The sequence below is a fragment of the Sorex araneus genome, chromosome 1 (assembly GCF_027595985.1).
Source record: "Sorex araneus isolate mSorAra2 chromosome 1, mSorAra2.pri, whole genome shotgun sequence".
Classification (NCBI taxonomy): Eukaryota; Metazoa; Chordata; class Mammalia; order Eulipotyphla; family Soricidae; genus Sorex; species Sorex araneus.
This window is the reverse complement of record NC_073302.1, coordinates 303,149,488-303,170,160: the sequence shown is the minus strand read 5'-3', so window position 1 is coordinate 303,170,160 and position 20,673 is coordinate 303,149,488. Positions and strand designations below refer to the sequence as shown.

Sequence of the window (20,673 nt, the reverse complement as noted above, 5' to 3'; positions counted from 1 at the left end):
GCAAAACAGGAGAGCTAGTAAAAGTGATTTTCTGAGTGAGGTCACATCTTTCATTAGCGTCTTTTATTATACCATGTTTAACATAGTTAATACAGGGAGAAAAGAAAGGAATATCTAGTTATGTTGTTCAGTACTGAGATTGTGGTATACCTGAAATGGTTTCCTTAGCTTGGATTTGCCCTTTTTTATTTTGAAAAAATGGCACTGCTTAATTTGTTCTTCTTCATGTGAAGTTGATCATAACTGAGTGTCACATATTTGAGTTTCTGGACAAAGAAACCACTCTCAGGTATTATTTACCACTTGTAGCATCATTAAAAAAATTCAAATTTATAATCTGTCTTTCCTAATGCGGCCTGAAATGAAGCCAGATGTATGAGGCCTTATCTTAATTTACATCAGAAAGTCAGCGGCATGTAAAACTGTCCATCTAAGATTGATTCAGTGTTATGAACCATCACTGCCTCAATTAAAAACAAAAATTTTAATGTCAGTGGAAAGCACTGGCCCAAACAGTCCTGAGAGACTTGGTAGTGGAGGCCAAAACTTAAGCTAAAGATTAATCCAAACCACTAAGCCAATGATGGTTGAAGGGATTGCTTGGGATGGGAAATGTGTGCTGAAAGTAGACAAAGGACCAAACATGATAGTCTCTCAGTATCTGTATTGCAAGCCACAGTGCCCCAAAGTAGAGAGTATGGGGGAAATTGTCTGCCATAGAGGCAGGGGTTGAGGTGGAGTTAGGGTGGCAGGAGGGATACTGGGGACACTGGTAGTGGGAAAGCTACACTGATGGAGGGTGGGTATTCGATCATTGCATGACCAACAATCATGAAAGCTTTATAACTCTATCTCATGGTAATTCAATTAAAAATTTTAAAATAAAATAATTTTTTTAAAAAGGTTAATCACAGGGCCAGAGCAATAGTACAGCAGGGAGGGCATTTGTTTTGCACACAGTGGACCTGGATTCAATCCCCGGCATCCCATATGGTTCCCTGAGCAATACCAGGAGTGATTCCTGAGTGCAGAGCTAGGAGTAACCCCTGACCATCACTGGGTGTGACCCAAAAGAGCCAAAAAAAAAAAAGTTAATCCAAAATTTAGCTTAGACTCATGTCAGTGCACTCACCAGGTTGGGGCATTTAGAGTAGAAGCTGGCAGGGACAGAGAGATAGAACAATGGGAGGGCACTTGCCTTGAACACAACCAATGTATTTTCAATACCTGGCATTCCATATGGTCTCCTGAGCACAGCCAGGAGTAACCCCTAAGCATCACTGGGTATACCAACAAAACAAACAGGAAACACAGAAGGGAAGATGTATGTTATTTAACCCTGGTTCCACTATAGGCTTCAGTCTTGGTCACTAAAATAGTCTCATAATAAAACTTACAAGAATGGAAAGAGGCTTTCTGGATTGTTCTCGAGTGACCTGTTTCAGGTCTGGAGCAATAGCACAGCGGGTAAGGCGCTTGCTTGCCTTGCATGAGGCCGACCCGGGTTCGATTCCTCCGCCCCTCTCGAGAGCACGGCAAGCTACTGAGAGTATCCCGCCCGCACAGCAGAGCCTGGCAAGCTCCCCGTGGCGTATTCGATATGCCAAAATCAGTAACAACAAATCTCACAATGGAGATGTTACTGGTGCCCGCTCGAGCAAATTGATGAGTAACGGGATGACAGTGACAATGACCTGTTTCGGGATAAAAATGCATCTCGGTGAAAATTCTCTTAAATGCTCAGGTGAGAATCTGCATAATGTAGCAAAACAGAGAGCTAGGAAAAGTGATTTTCAGAGTGAGGTCACATCTTTCATTAGCATCTTCTATTGTCCCATGTTAAATGTGATTAATGCAGGATTGGAAGGCAATCTGGGGGGGAAAAAGAGGAAATGCCTTAAATATCTAGTTATTTTGTTTATTTCTGAGATTGTGTTATAGTCCAAATGGTTTCCTTAGCTTGGATTTGCCCTTTAAAAAAAATGGCACTACTTGATTTATTTTTAAGTCGAAAACCTTAGTTTTCTTGGAGGCAGGTAGAAGGTGAAGCTAGAGCTGGGAGGGTAAGGGAAGAGAGTTTGGGAGTGACGTTGCTTTGGGGTATATCCTCCTACTGAACTGAACCCCTTGCCCCCTCGAACAGGATCTCTGTATCCCCCAGACACAGATGCACCAGCCATAAGTGCTCTTTCCTCTCACCCATGAACTTGACTTCTAAACGTCTGGGTCTGAGGTTCGTGAAACTTAGTGTGTGCTCTGGAGCACTTGCCAGTGCTCTGGAGCATTGATAAGCCGGCCAGAGCCAGCGACAGTTCTTTTCTCTACTTTGTCTTCCTTATCCGGGAGCCAGCCAAGCTCAGGAAGAGAAGAGCGTCTGGAGGCTGTTAGTGTACCACTTCCTCACCTTCCCTCTCTAAACCCCTCCCCGAACGCCCACTCGTCTTTTCTTGGCTTGACTTGATTCAAACCGAGTTATTTTAAAGCAGCACAGCCACAGCCCTTGTATTCCCTTCCCCTTTCCAAATTAGAGTGTTGCTTCCCCTGAGACCTTGGCAGGCAGCCCACGACAGAGATTCTGGAAGGGAGAGTAGGAGAAACTTGGGGGAGGTGGGGGTGCAGCCAGGCAGCTGAGTGATGGCTGGCTCCTTCCGTCTCCTCCCTCCCCCATCCGCGCCCACCTTGGCGCACCCCATCCCCATCCCCGAAAAGGCACAGAAGCAGATACATAGCCCCAGACAGCACTGAGCCAGGCCCAGGCAGTGCTGTTTTCTTGCTTTCTGCTCTCTCTTGTTTCAAAGTCCAGTTCCTTCTGTTCCCTGGAGACTGTGGCCCCAGGCTATAGAGCAGGGAGGGGGACTGGGTGGCAGATTGTGTCTGGGAGCGATGCCCTTTCCTGGGAGCTAACTCCAGGTGTGCCCGGATGTGTCCTTTGATTAGCATCATCGCCATTGTTACCTCGAGTGGTTGCGTGGTTATCCTTGGGAGGGAACAGCTGGGTTTCACTCTGTCCAGTTTTCTCTGCGTTGGGAACCATCCCCAAATTTGGATTGTTTTCTTTTTGTTTGTTTGTTTGTTTGTTTGTTTTATTGGGGGGGGGATTTTGTGTGTGTGCTTTTTTTTAAGTCCAGTGACCCCTGATGTTAGTTTTCTTACATGGTAAAGGACGATCTTTTCCTCTTACCATGTCTTTTGAGTGTTCTTCTTCCTCCCCGTGATAATGTGGAGGATGTCGCAGACTCAAGTGCTGATGAAATTCTTTGGGTATGTTGTTTTGCCTCATGTAGTCCACCTTGCACCTCACCCACCCTTCGAATCTTATCTCCTACTATTAATAAGTTACATGAGCACCCAACTGTGTGCCAGATGCTACATCTTTCAGATACTTCCTTAGCTTTGCATAAAATTAAAAAAATATATACCTCAGTAGAGCTCAAAAGAGTTTTGTCCCAAGGAAAAGAAAGCTACTGAGATCTCTAACGAACCTTCCACCTCAGATTCCTAACAGAGTCCAGTTACCTCAAGACAAAGTTGTCTGGGTTCCGGGGTGATAGTGTGGGGCCCGACCTTGCATGTGGCCAATCCTGAGTTCTTTCCCCAGCACCCTATCTGGTCCCCTGAGCCCAGCTCAAGAGTGAGCCCTGAGTACCACCAAAAACCAAAAGGAAAAGAAAAACTTGTCTGAAGTGTCTGCCGAGTTGGATGTGTCATATATATTTGCCGAGAACTGGGGTTTTATACGGTGCTTAACCTGGGCCTGGTCCCATTCTCCAGTAGCTTCCAGTGTAAGCCACGGTCCAGGCCCTTACCCCAACAAGGTAAGTGTTAAATAGGTTTTATGTGACAGTTTTAAAGGCCCCTTTGAAGAGTTAAATTCCTTCGTAGCAAAGAGCTGAACAAAGTAACCCAAGTCTTTTCTGGCTAGTATTTATAATTAATGTGATGCAAGTTTTTAAAAATAGCTCTAGAAATTTTGTTCAATTTATCAAAATCAAGCGACGTTCAAGCTTTGGTGCAAGTTATATGAGCAGTGAGAACTCGAGAAAAGAAGAGCAGAAGGAGCTTGAAGAAAGACACTAGTTGAGTCTAATATGTCATTTCTCATAAATAGAATGCCAGGAGTTTAATTTTTCAGAAAGGTAGGAAAGGATATTGAAAGATGGCTGGACCTTCTCTAAAATGTTCTGAAACCTTTCTAATCATAAACCTTTAAAGTACAAAGTAAAGATACTGTCTTGAGGAATGGTATGTTTTGTATATCGCTATCTTTTAGTTGTGTTTTATATAATATGAGATATTTTCATATGTCATGTAATCTCTCTATTATTTGTAAACTTGGAGTCCACGCCAGACCAAAGTGATTTTATTTTATTTCATTTTACTTTTTGTTTTGGGGGCCACATCTGGCTTAATCCTAGCTCTGTACTCAGGGGTCTCCCCTGGCAGGGCTCCGGGGACCTTATGCAGTGCTGGATGTTGAACTGCATTCAGGGTAAGCACCTCACTCAGTAATATCATTTAGCCCCCGCCACCCCAAATGCTGTTACCACAAAAGTCGCAATCATCAATTGGCAAGTTTTTAGGAGGCTTAACGAGAGAGCTGAAAAATCCAAAGAAGTGTAAGTCGCAGATCTGCCTTTTAGGAGCTCAGACTTTAGTTACAGAAATAGGACAGGGGTGCAGGTTTCCATCAAAATCAGTATGGACTCACTTATTCAAAACATACTTCTGCAGGATCTAGCCTGTGTGGTCCTGGGAAGTGAGAGGTAAATCCTGTCCATATAGCACTGAACAAGAAATCTATCAAGTCATTCTAATAGGGAGAAATGAGCCGGGGAAAGGGTGTGGTTGAAATTGACACAGACTCCCTGAGAAGAACAGAAGGATGCCATTTGTCCTAAACCTGGGAATTCAGGGGCTTCAGACTTGGGAAGATGGAGGGAACGTGTCTCTCCGAGATGGAGGGTACTCGGCATCCATGGAAAGGTAGGGAGCCACAGCGGGGCAAGTGGCAAGCTCTACCACCACAAAGACACATCAGTAATATTCACAAGGGGAAGGCTTGCAAAAATATTGGCAGTGGCTCTCTCTTTCGTTTTTTTTTTATTACTGAATCACCGTGAGGTACAGTTACATACTTACGAATTTTCATGTTTGCGTTTCAGTCACACAGTGATCAAGTACCCATCCCTCCACCAGTGCCCATTCTCCACCACCACTGATCCCAGGATCCCTCCCACCACCCCCACCCCATCCCCCCTGCCCCACCCCGCCTCTATGGTAGGACGTTCCCTTTTGTTCTCTCTCTCCCTTTGGGTGTTGTGGTTTGTGATAGAGGTATTGAGTGGCCATCGTGTTTGGTCTGTAGTCTACTTTTGGCTCGCATCTCCCATCCCGAGTGGGTCTTCCCGACACCCTTTACTTGGTGTTCCCTTCTCTATCTGAGCTTGAGTGGCTCTCTCTTTAAACTACAACTTTCACCTTTATTTGGGGCCTTGGGACCACACCCTGTGGTGCTCAGAGGCTGATCTGGCTCTGTGGTCAGGAGTAATCCTGGACAGGACAGTGCTTGGGGGACCCCACAGAGTGCTGGGGATGGAAGCAAGGTCGGCTCCACACAAGGCAAGGGGCTTCATTCAATACAGCCCTCAGATCACCTTTGGAGGTCTGTTTAGTTTTCTGTCTCAGCGGCTCTAGGCGTTTCCCAGTAGAGTTTCCCAGGAGCAGAAGTTTCTGCTCAGAAGCCTGTTTTCAAGAATGCTGGCTACTCTCTGGAGCCTTTTCCTTTCAGCCTGAGTAGAGCCCACACCAACAGGCGCTAAGGGCAAAGGCTCCAGCAGTAATTGTGGCTGTTTCTGTTTCCGTGTGTATCCACGTACTGGGATTAGATTGGCATAGCAGGGTTTGGGTCTTGAAGGCACTGCCCATCATAACCGATCATGTTTCTCCCCTTTATGTTGACAACTTGATCGCTGTGGACCAGATTTGTATTCTGCTTTAGAGGTTTCTAGAACTTCTCGATAGTAGTGGCTGTTTTGTTCACAAATCAAGTATCTGGCTTTTACTTCTTTCCCTCTGTCACTGTTACTGTCATCCCGTTGTTCGTCGATTTACTCAAGCGGGCCCCAGTAACTTCTCTGTTCCTCCCAGCCCTGAGATTTTAGCAGCCTCTCCTTACTCATTTTTCCCAACGATTGGTGGCCCTTTCAGGGTCAGGGGAATGAGACCTATTTTTAGGTCTTTCCCACTTTGGTATTTATTCTATTCTCTCACTCTGCCTGTGTTTCTACTAAATATGCCTAAGCAACTTTCTTGAATATGTTGATATAGGTAAATATGTATTTCAACATTTTTTCTGTCCCTTAAGCCCCGATCTCTTGGACGAGTAATAACCCCAGCTGAACCCTCAGATCTCAGTTCTCTTTGTAGACTGCTGTGGAATTTCAATATCGGGGCCCAGCCCACGTCCTTCACACTCTGCACTTACTCTGTTCCATAAATTTAGATCGGATCTCACTTTGATGAGCTGGGTTTGTTTTATTGCTAAGCCTCCTGATTGTGTAGTCAAATCAAAAGAGATCCCAGCAGACAGAAGCCTGAACTGAATCGGATAGACCATTGGAAAAAAAAAACAGGCGTCTTTGCGTGATGCCTGGTACCTTTGAAGTTCTTGGTTTAAAAAAAAAAATCAGAAATTCTCAGGGCTCAATGATTGGGACAACCTAGAGAAAGGCACAGCAACTAATTCTTTTTTTTTCCCCTACGCACACACTGATTGTTTGGAAGGAGGTTGAAGAAGCAGCTTAAATTCAGTATGTTATGTAGTAGGTGAAGATGCACATAGACCTTAAAAACCATTCCATTCTCGGGGCTGGAGCAATAGCACAGCTGGGAGGGCATTTGCCTTGCACGCAGCCAACCTGGATTCGATTCCCAGCATCCCATATGGTCCCCTGAGCACTGCTAGGGGTAATTCCTGAGTGCAGAGCCAGGAGTAACCCCTGTGCATCGCTGGGTATGACCCCCAAAAGCAAAAACAAAAAATTTCCATGCTCAATGATCATCTTAATATCCATTGTTTTTTATCATTGAAACAGTGCTTTCATCTGTCTGAGTTAGCACATCCCTGGAACGCAGAGGGTTGATAATTGTTTGTCAGATAAATGAGTTACACATGAGTAGATGAATGAGAGGATTAGAAGCACGAGACCAGTCTAAGGATTGTACTAGTAACCAGACATGGCAATCTAATTTCTCATGGTACAGATGAGAAAACGGAGTATCCTAATGTCCGATGGTTTAGAATTCAATTTGGTTTTCAGGGTGCTTCTATACTGACCATTCTTCTACATTCCATTAAATCTAACTTATCATTTATTCTATAGGCACGCATGTTATAATGCCATCCGTTCATAATTCATCCCTCGACTTCTTTCTAGGCACTATCCTAGCCCTTTGGAAGTGTTTCTCTGTGTCCGTACCAATGGCATCTGCCGAGTCAGTGCTCAGCTGAAGGGCTTCTCATCTGAGGCGTTGATGCTGGGCGTGACAAAGCACACTGAGGCCCAGAGAGCTGAATAACAAATGCTCCGGGAAGTTTTGAACTGCTCTTTTCTTGATTTGCAGATACAGTTATAACTCTATGCTGTTTGAAAACCCTGCCATTTCCTCCAAGGCGAAATGGATGTCATTGAGTTACAGACTCAGAATTTTTCATGATCACCAAGCAATGGACCATGGAATTTTGTCCTTCTAGCATGGGGGTCTTTGAGAATATAGGTAGATGTGTGTGAAGAGGCAGCCCCATAGGACCTATTTAGGTATTTCCTCTGTCCATTATTTTAAGAGGAAACAATAATCTTGAACCACAGGCATCATTCGAGATCAGAAAGACATGCCCTGTATAACTAACATTTGCAGTGGAAGGAATTATTTTCGTGGTACTACCTATAAAGAAGTTGGATGACGCACATTCAAGCTGGAATTATCATATATTCATTTTATGCCACCAGAGAGTGACAGGATCGGGATACAGGATTTGACTTTTCTATCACTGCGGACTTCCTGGTTCCAGATGAAAGATGCTCCTGTGTTTTCTACACTCTTTTAATTGGTGGATTTGTAGTAATAACTGATTTAGTTCATTGCTTTTAAGTCACATTGCACTCTGAGCCTGTATTCAGTCCCAAATTGACGCGGTGTGTGTGTGTGTGTGTGTGTGTGTGTGTGTGATCATATGTTCAGCACTAAATGAAGGCATCACCCATCTTTTTTTTAAAAATTTTTTATTAGTGAATCACCGTGGGGTACAGTTACATATTTACAAACTTTCGTGCTTGCGTTTCGTTTATACAATGATCTAGTACCCATCCCTCCACCAGTGCCCATTCTCCACCATCAATGATCCCAGCATCCCTCCCACCACCTCCACTCCTTCCCCCCCCACCCCACCCCACCTCTGTGGCAGGGCATTCCCTTTTGTTCTCTCTTTCCTTTTGCATCACCCATCTCTTGGCTAAAATGTAGTCTGTGAATTCTAGCATGTCCAAAAAGCTCAGTAATGAGTTTGAAAAGGAGGGCTGTGTTGTTACCTTAATATGTGCATTTTCACTTAACTCATCTTCATTTTGGAAGATTTCTCTGTTGTTGCCAAGCTCCGGTAGTGTTTCTCTTTTGACGTGACTGACTCCTTCAGGATCCTGGATGAGAAGCAACTATTTGGACCTCAGACACCCTGGTCTGAGTCTCTTTGGTCACCTATGACTTACTCCAAAATGTGGTTCTCCTGCACACTGTGAAATTAGAAAATCTGTTCTGTGTGTGTTCTAATGGATGTAACGGTCATTAAGTATATGAGGCTTCTGACGTTGTAATCAGATGTGATTCAGTCTGTTAAATATCCATGAAACAACATCTGCTTCGCAGAGTGACCTTCTGCTAAAGAATACTTAGCGTCTATTAGGAGAGCAGAGTGCAGCTCTGCCTTATTTGAAATGCACTAAACTGGAGTCGTCTACCGCTGTTTAGCAACGAGCTTGTAATAATTTATTGCAGTTAAATAAAGCTTAAAAAAACTCCATTAAATAATTATAGGGATTATATGCATTTCGGGAAAAAAAAAGAAAAGAAAAGAAACCTTTGTGTTCTGCTGAAATTACCCATTTAATTTCAGGGTTGGTTTGTTGAAAAAAAAAAAAAGCTGAAATCTAGAGGCACATTAGGGGGGCTGTCAGATGCTGTTTTCTGTAGGTGTTAATAAAACCAGATGAAAAAAAAAATTCCGCAACAAATTAAAACCAAAAGCAGTTTTGCCATCTGTTGTATATTAATTAGAACTTTGTGTATCAAGGGTAAACTCGCTCTTCGAGTGTCACCGAAAAGCCGCCTAATAGAATAATATGCAAATGGGTTAGCACCCACTGCCGTCTACGCCGTTTTTCGGGATAACTTGTCCGCGAGATTCCCCCCCCACGCTGCCGGAAGTCACTTAGCGGGGCAGTGTGTCGACCAGATGCACGTGGGCTATAATGAGACCTTCCCGTTTGTTTTCCAGAGCAACCTGCGAACAACCACGGCCAGTCCACGCTCCAGGCTCTCCCACCTGCCCCGAAGCAGCACCCCGCCCAGCATCACCCGTCCATCACCTCCCTCAACCGGAACTCCCTGACCAATAGAAGGAACCAGAGTCCGGCCCCGCCGGCTGCTTTGCCCGCCGAGCTGCAAACCACACCCGAGTCCGTCCAGCTGCAGGACAGCTGGGTCCTTGGCAGTAATGTACCACTGGAAAGCAGGTACTGTCTCCACCGGCAGTGCTTGGGTCATTGGCTCTGGGGAGCACCCGATGGACCTCCTGCCAGTGCACTCCTCTCCTCTGTGGTCCACAGCCCGGTGGGGACAGAGAACAAAAGGGCCGGAGCAACCCTAGTGTGCATGGCATCCTGGGAATTCTCATGTGTGTGTGTGTGTGTGTGTGTGTGTGTGTGTGTGTGTGTGTATGTATGTGTGTATGTGTGTGTGTTTAATTTTTTTTTCCTACTTTTTTGAGGGTTGGGGCAGCACACCCAGCAGTGCTCTGGGCTTGCTCCTGCCTCTGTGCTCAGGGATCACTCCTAGCAGGGCTTAGGGGACCATCTGGGATGCGGAGGATCAGACCCAGGTTGACAGCATCCAAGGCAAGTGCGCACAACCAGTTGTGCTGTGGATCCGGCCCCTCTGCACCTGTGTGTTTAAATCTTATTACACCTACTCTGAAATAGCCCCATCCCGATGATCCACTCGTACCACTTCTCCTCCTTCTGCCCTTTCCCTGCCTCCACCACCACCACCATCAGCAGCAGGTTGACTGGATTTCCTCTGAAAAACCTTTGTGTGTCAGCAACTGGTTGGCATAAGTTTGACGTTTTGTTGTTGCTGTTTTTAAACACCTAAAATATAAAAATCAGGCAGTCCTCCCCTTCCTTCTCCTGTTTAAATTCTCCATCCTTCTGCACTGTGTTTTGTCTGTCTCTGAGATGTTCCCAGGTTACTGATGTTCTCGTGGGAGGCCCAGTGAACTCCCCGCCACACCATTCCATTTGCACTTATTTAATATATTGCACATGAGAGCTCCAAAGACGAGAAGAAGCAATTTCAGGGAAGTTGTTCCTTCCTCCCATCTCCTTACCTGTTAGAGAGAATTATACATGTCATCTCTGCTTACAAAGGAGGGGGCAGGCACTGTGAGCTGTGAGTCTAACCGAGGCAGCAAACAACTTTGGAAACTGAGTCTGGACCTCCTGTCTTCACAGCTGCTTTTGGTCCTCTCTGCTCGCAGCAATAGTAGATTCCCAAGCGGAGAAGTTTGGGGGCAAAGCTACAGGAAAACATTTGCCTTGCATGCAGCTGACCCAGCTTTGAAATCTGGCATCATATGTGGTCCTCCAAGCCTTGCCAGGAGAGCACAGAGCCAGGAGTAAGGCCTGAGCACCACCAGGTGTGGCCCAAAAATAACAATTAAAAAAAAAAAAGAGGAGAGCTGAGCCACACATCAAATGACCATCTGCAGCAGGCATCGGTTTTCTTTTATCTGTGCGGAAGGTCGCACCTCATCTGCAGTTCCAGCATCATTTCTTCCCTCTTCCATTTCTTTGCAGATGGGATTCCTTTTGAAATCCTTAGAATGCACTGAAATCGCCAGCCTTGAAACTTCCCTCCGTGGGTTACCATCATACGGCTTGCCAAGATGCTGTAACTCCACAAGATCATTTTGTCCATTGCTAAGTGAAGGGCCTCCGCTTCCTTCTGCCTTTGCTTCCAGAAGCTTCTCTAGCTTTCTGGTGTTTCTGTGAGGGGCTTAAATGGGATGTGGTCCCCGCCACCCTCAGGAGCCCATGTGCTTGCACCCACTCAGGGGGTGAGTTGTACTGTAAAGAATGGACGGCAGACTTTGACTGGTGACCATGTGAAATTGTCACAAGTGTGAAAAATTCATAAGGCCGCACACCTCTGACCTTAAGACTACTGTGGGCCAATGTGACTTCCATTAAGAAATCTTTAGGGGCCAGAGTGATAGTACAGTGGGAAGGGTAATTGCCTTGCACAGCCCAACCCAGGTTCGATTTCCGGCATCCCATATGGTCCCCCGAGCACTGTCAGGAGTAATCACTGAATGCAGAGCCAGGAGTAACCCCTGAATGTTGCTGGGTGTGACCCCAAAAGCCAAAAAAAAAATCTTTAGTGCAGGATAACATGGATTTGTTCTTTCCGCCTTGCCACAGGGAGGTTAGGTTTATTGGGTTATTCCCATCACAGTGCTCCAATTCCTCTGTGTTTATTTGTAACTAACTTGTAAATATTGTTTTTCTTTTCTCCTTAAGTCCTTTGCATAGTAAATTCAGAGCAATGTGCCAATGTGCTTTTTGTATGGACACAGGAAGACAGTTAATGATATGCTTTTGTAACTTGGGTGTTAATGGACTCTCAATGATAGTTACCTTCTGGGTATCTGTTCTCTCGACTTAAGCCTCAATTGCCCTAACTTTCTAGCCCCCCAAAAGCAGGGTCCCAACAAGGGACTGGAGGGACCCAGGGCAAATGGTGAGCTATATGCTACCCTGGCATAGAGATAGGCCTGGCCAAAGTGCCATAAGGCTTAACTATAAGTTAAGAGCATGGTCACGGGCAAATTTTGTCATGATCCAAAAAGTAATAACTAGATTCAAACCCTGCTAGGTTTAGGAATGATTAATCTGGCCTGAGCACTGTAGTCTGAGTGTGTGGCAAGATGTTCCCAGGAGAGCTGCCCTATAAGCCTCAATGTATCTCTTACTGTGTCCATATAAAAATAATTAATATTAAGATGTTAATTAAGATGTTAATTAAGTTATTGGACTAAGGAGATGAGGAACACCCCTAGTGGTGTTTCAGCCCTTAAGCCTGATGGGCAGTCAGGAAGGGCTTTCTTTTGTTGATTTTGCTACCTACTGGGTGTAGCCCCTACCCCCGGGTTGGAGAGGTGAGAGAGTTAGAGGAGAGGAGAGGAGAGAGAGAGAGCAGGGCAGCAAGATGGGGTGCGGAGAGATGAGCGGGATTAACAGGAGGAGATGGGAATGAGGGGCAGTGTGAGACTAGAATGGGGGCCTCAGAGAGAATGGAACAGGTGCGTGGGGAGAATGGAATAAACGGTAACTGATGAATCACCCAGCTTGGCCCTCGTTTCTTCCTCTGTCTGCCCCATGGCATGGGCTGTCCCGGCTGTGTGAGCGGCCCAAGACCACCGAACCCAGGCAGTGAGGGGGAGAGCCGCTGGGGCCTCACCTGGCCACTCCGGAGATTATATGCTTTAGTATACAGTTTGGAGAGATGGTACAGGAGGTGAGGTGTTTGCCTTGCGTGTGGCTGCCTGTTCTAGTACCTCATGGTCCCCCAAACACTTCCAGGGCTCTCTCCTGAGCACAGAGCCTGGGAAAGCCCCTACACACTGCTAAGTGTGGACCATAAACCAAAAGAAAATTCAAAGATAATTTTTTTTACAGTGCATAGTAATTGATATTTATTCATTGGCTTTAGGTACGGAACTGGTCAGGTTTAGTTTAATGCAAGACATATTTCTTTTTTTCTTAATTTTTTAATTTTTAATTTATTTTCACAAAGTAGTTCACATAAATGAAGCACATTGAACATTTCAACACCAGTCCCACCCACTACACCTTTCCACCACCGTTATTTTTTGAATGTTCCCACCACCACTCAAAACTGCCAAAAAGGCAGATAATAGATGTTTGATTTTGTATTGCTTGTTATCAATAGCATATGATGTCGCACAGCCACAAGAGTGGCCAGGCACTCCTTGAATTATAAAATTGGAGAAATGTCTGCAGCAAGCTGCTCGGTTCCGAGATTCTTTTGAATGTCCCTGGATCATGGCTGTTAAGGAGCTTCAGTTAACAGCCAGAGGCAGTTTGTGGACGGCACCTCCAGGGTCCCATGGAGATGAGGAGATGAGAAGGGCCGGCCCGTCCCCTATCCCTTGAGGCCTGGAGTTTGCCATCACCGAACCTGCATACCTGCGCTTCTCATTAGGTTCTGGAAGTTGGTGGCCACCGGGATTCTTAGGGGGAAGGTGGAGGGACGACACCTGCTCCCATCGAGGCACCCCTGTGAAATCAGCCTGGCTTAAAGTCCAGAGGCATCTCTGCAGCAATAAATGTAGTTTTTTTTAAATTTAAAGTTTTAAGAGCCCATTTTCAGCTAATCCACTTAATTAATCTTTTTTTTAGAGGTTTTGAGGCCACATGCAACAGTGCATAGGGCTTTTGAACAGGGATCACTCCTGGCAGGGCTCAGAGGGACCCTATGGGGTGCTGGGGTTCAAACCCAGGCCAGCCACATGCAAGGCAAATGCCCTCCCCACTGTAGTATCTCTCCAACCCCCTCCACTATTAAATATATCCATCATCATCATCCCATTGATCATCTAATTTCTCGAGCGGTCTCAGTAACGTCTCCATTCGTCCTAGCCCTGAGATTTTAGAAGGCTCTCTTTACTCGTCCTTTCCAATGGTGCCACATTGGAGGCTCTTTCAGGGTCAGGGGAATGAGACCCATCATTGTTACTAGTTTTGGCATATGAATATGCCACGGGGAGTTTGCGAGGCTCTCCCATGTGGGCAGGAAACTCTCGGTAGCTTGCCATGCTCTCCCAGAGGGAGAACTAGGCTATAAGATGTCGCTCAGCTTCGAAGTGGCCGTGCATTTCCAGGAGCTTGGTTTTATGGTCTCTGGGTGTTGGCCGTTGGTGGGATTACACGGCACTGGGGCAGTCCCTGGGTGTGACCGCCTAGCTACTGGAAAATGGGGAATCTGGTCAGAAGAGGCCCAGTCCCAATCCAAGTAGGCTTGGAGGTCTCAGCCCCGGGTCCCACACACCTGGGTTCCTCTGGCAGCACCTTTATGCGTGAGGCTCGTCCAGGCATGTGGAGAGGGGCCTTGAGCATGGCTGTGGCTAGGCTCTGGAGGTCTTCGGCCACGGGAGCTCTGCTTGGGGTGGGGAGGGAGACTGAAGCCCACCCCCTCCGAGGGGCCCCAGGGAAGACAGCCAGCCACGGGGGCAAGAGACTCTATTAAGTATATCTAGGCACAAAAAAATTTTAGACCTTTAGAGGTCAGTGAGATATCTTAAAGGGGTACAGTGAATTTCTTGCATATGCAGGAACCCCGAGTTTCTATCCCCAAGATAACAAACCCTGTTCTCCCAACTATCACTGGTGTATGTCTGGTGATCCCAACGCCAGTACCAGGCCTGAGCTTTGAACCATCACCAACAGGCCAAGGATTGTGGGGAGTGGCCATTGGCCCCCAGGCTCTGCTTCCCCTCCTTAGCCCTCCCCCCACTCCCACACCAAATTTTAGTTTATTCCTTTGGACAGACTTGCAAGCCAAAGGTATGTGGGTCCCAAGCCCCTTGGTCTCCTGGGGAGATTGGCAGCAAATGGCCCCTAATATTCTTGCCAGTATTTATTTCTTCACAGCCCAAAGCTTTCCTGGGCTTAAAGAGAAAAGGAATCACCACTACCAAAAAGGCAGAAAACAAGAGAAAGTGGGTACCCAGGAGGCCGTTCCCAGAAGGTAGTATACCCCCTAGAGCACTGGCTTACATCAACATTTAAATCAGCTTGTGGAGAGAGAAGTGGGTTTCCCCGCCCGCCCCGGGAACCAGTGGCTATTTGGGGCCATTAAGTGCATGTTCTAACGAAGTTCTGCCCTGCAAATGAGCTGGTGGGAAGCACTCACAGGGAGTCATCAACAATAAAACCATCTTTGCCTTTGCTTTTATTCCTAACCTAAGACCGAGATTCCCGAGAGCGTGTACCTTTTTATCCACAGCGTCAGCCAAGCGTCATTGCGTTTTACTGTTTATTTCATATTACGGGGCGCTCTTTGGGGGAAAATTAGGAAGAGCAACGACAGGAGAAGAAAGCGCCGAGCAAAATCCCCTTAAAGGCCTGGCACCTTCCTGAGGTGATTAGCACAGAGCTGGATTTACCCAGGGTAATTAATTAGCACATGCCCACCACCGAGTCATCAGCTCGAGATGCACTAGCACTTGGAAAATTTTTATTAGGGGACAAAAAAAAAGTAATTTTCCAGTTGAATCATCGAATTGAATCTGGATAATTACATTGGCGTTGACAATAATTGTTTTGACAAATATTTATGCTCTATGTCAGGGTAACCAGCAGGAACAGGCTCCAGTGGAGGGATTTTTGTGCTGTGTTACACAGCACAAAAGCCTCCAAAAGGAGGTTGGTCCTTGATGTGGATGTTGAGCATGAGAGGCCGTGGAGAATGTGCGGGAAGGCTGGGTTCTTTTTATGCCTGTCCCACTAATGAATACGGGGGAGCAAGTAGGAGAGAAGGGAGCTGGCTGGAGGCACACCCCATATAGTACTGGGGAACCATAGTTGATGTCTCTAAGTCTGTATTAAGACCCCATGAGCCAGAGGATGGAGCTATCTATGAGATTTCCTCCCATTTCAAAGCAAAAGGCCACCAGCAAACCACCAGTTGGAATTGCATTATAATCTTACTGTTTTATATTTGTCATCGGAAGGCCACCTGTGGGCATTGTCTCACTGGCACATTAAAAAAAAAAAAAGGAGGAACGGGGCAGGAGCAATAGGACAGCAGGGAGGATATTTGCCTTGCATGTGGCCAACCTGGGTTCGAACCCCAGCATTTCATATTGTCCTCTGAGCACTGCCAGGAGTAATTTCTGAGTGCAGAGCCAGACGGAGTCCCAGAGCATTGCCGGGTGTGACCCCAGAAAGCCAAAAAAAACAAAAAAAGAAAGAAAGAAAAGAAAAGGAGAAACAGAACATGGTAGGCAGAGCTTAAAGTTGTTTGGTTCGAATTAACTAAAGTGGACTTCTGTTACCCTCTCTTTTTTCCATCGTTCATGCTAGAACGGGTCCCACTGGAAGAAGGGGCGATTGGCGATTCCTGGGGCAGGACTGATGCCCCTCCACCCCCAGCCCAAGCACTGATGTGCAAACCTCCCTTGATTTCTGTGATAGTCCCCCGCTTGGTTGGAACCCTGGGGGGGAGGCAGGCAGCCTTCTTTCTCATTGATTTTTCTTTTTTGAGCCAGATTCCCTGTTGAGCACGCCTGCTTCTCCGGCTGGGTTCCAGCTGTATTCACAACTTTGTCTCCTTTCATTTCTGCCTATACCACTTCCTGCTCCACTGTCTCGGCCCATTTTTGGTCATGGGGACCAAGTAGAAAAATTTCTGTGCAGATTTAACGCTCGTGCTGCTAATTCGCACGTCGCTGCAGGTGTCATTTTAAGGAGAGAAGCTGTGAGACCTGCCTTGTGACGACATGCGGATGAGAAGCTCGCAGGGTTTTCCCTTTGTCTGCTCCCCTGGCCTGTTTTTTTAGTTAATTTGGGTGGTTTTTTTTTTTTTTTGGTTGTTTGCTACCTCCTGCTCTCTATTGGTTACAAAGGGCTTGATAATCCACAGAAATGGCAGGAACATGTAGATTTCTGGTTGGGATTGGTTGACAAGACAGGAAAATCTAGCTGGTCCTTATCTAGTTTTCTGTAGCTTTCATTTTGATTGATTAGAAAGCGCACACATAACACACACACACACACACACACACACACACACACACACACACCCAGTTTCTTGCTCCCATAAAAAAGGGTTTATTTCCTTTCTCTACTTACTCACCTTTGCTGCTGCTGGTGACCATCAATATTACTGTGCATCGTATACTTAGGCTCTAGACTCTCGGGGCAGAGATCCAAACCTGGGTTCGCAGTTTACCAGCCTTTTCCATTCTCCTTGATCCTGCCACATCTCTAAATTATGTTCAGTGCTTAAATAGCAAGCCAGCGCTTGCTTACAATAGCACTTGCTTAGAATTCTTACAATTTCCTTTTTTGCGCCTTTCACTCTGCCCTTTTCTGGGCATCGGATCAGATTGCCTCTAGCTGGACCGTTGTTTCTTTTGTACTTCAGCTGTGGTGGTGCTGTCAAGACATAGAGAGAAACCTGTGGGGGAAACGCTTAATCGTGACAGTATCGTGACCCCAGCAGGTATGGGGCAGGAACTCACCCACCAGCCCTTGACCTTCGGCCATGGTGAAATTAATTGCCTGCAGAGTCCTCCTTTCGATATATGAATCGAGTGCCTTAGTAGTTACCTGTTGGAGGTTAACAAAACGGCTCATTTGTCGCCATTTAATAAAAGATTTATTAAAGTCTTGTTTTATTATGAAGCCTACTTTGGTATGGAGAGTTCATTAGTTATGTTCTCGTAGCTTTTTCCTTTGTTGTTCAGTAATGCTTTGCCAATTATTAATGTATGAAATTGCATGTTAAATCGCCTCTTTATTATTGCATTTTTAATTTAAATAGATGGCCAGGACAGCTCTCCTGTGAGATCAATGGCTATATCTTCAAAACAAAAAAATCCAAATGATAGTATTAGTTACTAAATTTATATAGTGCCTTCCCCTAAAAAAAAAAAAAAAAAAGTTTGTGTCTTTCCATAGTATCCAGAGCAGAGGACAGAACCATCTGTTGAATTCAGACGAAAAGAATATTTTTTTTCCAAACGTCCAAATTTAATTTCTTACTCTAAAATATTAGATTTAAAAATACTTCCATAGTCACTCCAAATGTAAAACAGTGATTATACATGTTCCTGAATTTACTTAAAGAATGAACAGTCTTGAATCTCTCCAGCAGCATTGTAATTTGGTTTCCAAACTGTATTTTCTTGAACACGGCAGTTGTGAATGCATCAGTAACAACCGGCATCTCTCTTCTCTCTAGTGGATAAGAAAATTTGGGGGTTTGGGTTTGTTTCTGTTTATACCCATTTTATACCCAGCCGTGCTCAGGGTTTACATCTGGCTCTGTGCTCAGCAGTTACTCTTGGTTCTGCTCACGGGACCAGCTGTGATGCCAAGGACTGAACCAAATTTAGCCTCGTGTAGGAAAGTGCCTTTCCCCTGTACCACCTCTCCTGCTAAGAGGAATATTTGTGTTAAGTGAGATAAGTATGTCTTCAGTTATTATAAACATTTATGTGTTAGATTAGCTATGCCTAAACCATAATTTGTTTTACCAATATAGAATCTTCTTGAGTTTTCACTCTCTGTCTTTGAAAGTAGATGAATATTTTCCAGGTATGAACCCCAAATCTTTTCATTTTGTTCATGAGAAGAAAAAAAAATGATCACGTAATAATGAAAGGCAACTATTCATAGCCTTGAAACATTTAATTAAATTAAGTAGTAAATGTTTGGAATGATTCCGTTAAAACCTTGATAGTTGCATTGTCTGCACATCAGGCAGAAGCCAGGCCCGCGTTTTATTTAAGATATTTAAAGCTTGCAGCGTCTTGAACAGGATGAAGGCACCATAGGAGAGAGTAGGAGGTGTTACTTTTTTTAATTAAGGTGAACCTGGTTGTTTTCTTTTTTTTTTTTTTTTTTTTTTTTTTTTGGCTTTTTGGGTCACACCTGGCGATGCACAGGGGTTACTCCTGGCTCTGCACTCAGGAATTACCCCTGGCCGTGCTCAGGGGACCATATGGGATGCTGGGATTTGAACCCGGGTCGGCCGCGTGCAAGGCAAACGCCCTACCCACTGTGCTATCTCTCCAGCCCCAAACCTGGTTGTTTTCTTAGAGCAGTTAAGACACTAAGAAAATATGTGTCGATCGTGCATTATTGGTCTTAAATGATTTTTTAAAAGCATAATTCCATGGTTCAGCTGCAAGTACTTTATGCTCTTACGAGGAACGGATGAGATAGCCAATAGTATGTAAAATGGTTACATATGATAACTTTAATGTCTGTGGTGCCTAGGGAACAAACCGGTTCCTAATGACCACATATGGGGAGCAGAAGGTGGGGAGGGTTGAGCCTCGCTTCGTTTGGCAGTGCTCAGGGCGTACTCCTGACTCTGCATTCAGGGATCACTTCTGGCAGTGCTCGGGGGATCACACGAGGTGCCAGGAATTGAACCCAGGTTGACCACGTGGAAGGCAAGCACCTTATCTGTTGTACTATCTTACTGGCTCTTACATTTCTGTAAGAGGTATTTATGCTATTGTTACACCAGTCACAGTTCTCTATAGGGATTTAATCATTGACTCTTTCTGAATTAGATCTACTCGTTTTGAGTTACCTCTCCCCTATCAACTGTTTTATACGTTTTTTTAAAGCCATTATTATTACTATCATTATCATTATTTTTAGTTTTGCGACCACACCCAGCTATGCCAGGGCTTACTCCTGGCTCTGTGCTCAAAGATCACTCCTGGCGGGCCTCAGGGGATTATATGTGGTGCCAGGAATTGAACTCAGGTCAGCTGGGAACAAGGAAAGCACCTTACCTGCTATATTTTTGCTCCAGCCCTTGAAAAATTATTCTTACTAATATGATTTGTGAAAATACATTTTAGTTCTGTGGGTGTGTGTTTACCTGTGTATATTTTTTCTCTAAAATCATTACTATCTGCTGATCTCTTCTTTCATTTTTATCCTAAGTTTAAAATTTCTTTCTCTCATTTTTTATCTGGTTTCATTTCCAATTAATGTATGTCCCATCAAAGAGTACTGCTTATCTTTGTCTGCATCTCTTCACTCTTCCTATGACAGATTTTTCATCTGTTTTTCTTTCTTTCTCCTTCAGGATCAGACCTGAATTAATGCCTGCCTTCCATTATACCATTTTCAGAAATCTTCCTTCTTTATCCATATGATTCAACACTTGGACATGCAATTAACCAACTACGCTTAATCAGTTCTGTGTGATAACGTCACTGTGATGAATAACGTCACAGTGATTCATCACTGACCTTCTTTGAGACTTTTAGTATCTCAGTTCCAATTCTGTACCACTTAAAATACTGCTACCAGAATCATCTCTGCCAGTTACCCCCTGAAGTTGAACTTGAATGAATATCACATTGCTTCTCTTTACTCATGTTGTACTAGAAAAACATTGATTTTGTGGCAGAGAGATCTGGGGTTAAAATCTCAATATCCTACCAGCTGTGTAACATTGGATTACTCATACTTCTTAATCTTGTTTTTCTTTTTTTGGTAGAATGGATTCAATAATACTTCATAAAGATTTCATAAGGATTCATTGAAAGAGGTACCTGGTATGTTA

At 44.9% G+C, this 20,673-nt stretch overlaps 1 protein-coding gene across 6 annotated transcripts in view; it reads left to right on the top strand.

Annotated features, from left to right (window-relative positions):
• TENM3 (teneurin transmembrane protein 3) overlaps nucleotides 1–20,673 on the top strand; it is a 1,301,134-nt gene that overhangs the window by 1,092,924 nt on the left and 187,537 nt on the right. For all 6 annotated transcript variants that reach the window (XM_055131945.1, XM_055131963.1, XM_055131957.1 and 3 more), the window contains one exon: nucleotides 9,551–9,788. In XM_055131945.1, the coding sequence (XP_054987920.1) occupies nucleotides 9,551–9,788 (238 nt within the window). The remainder of the gene's footprint in view (nucleotides 1–9,550; nucleotides 9,789–20,673) is intronic.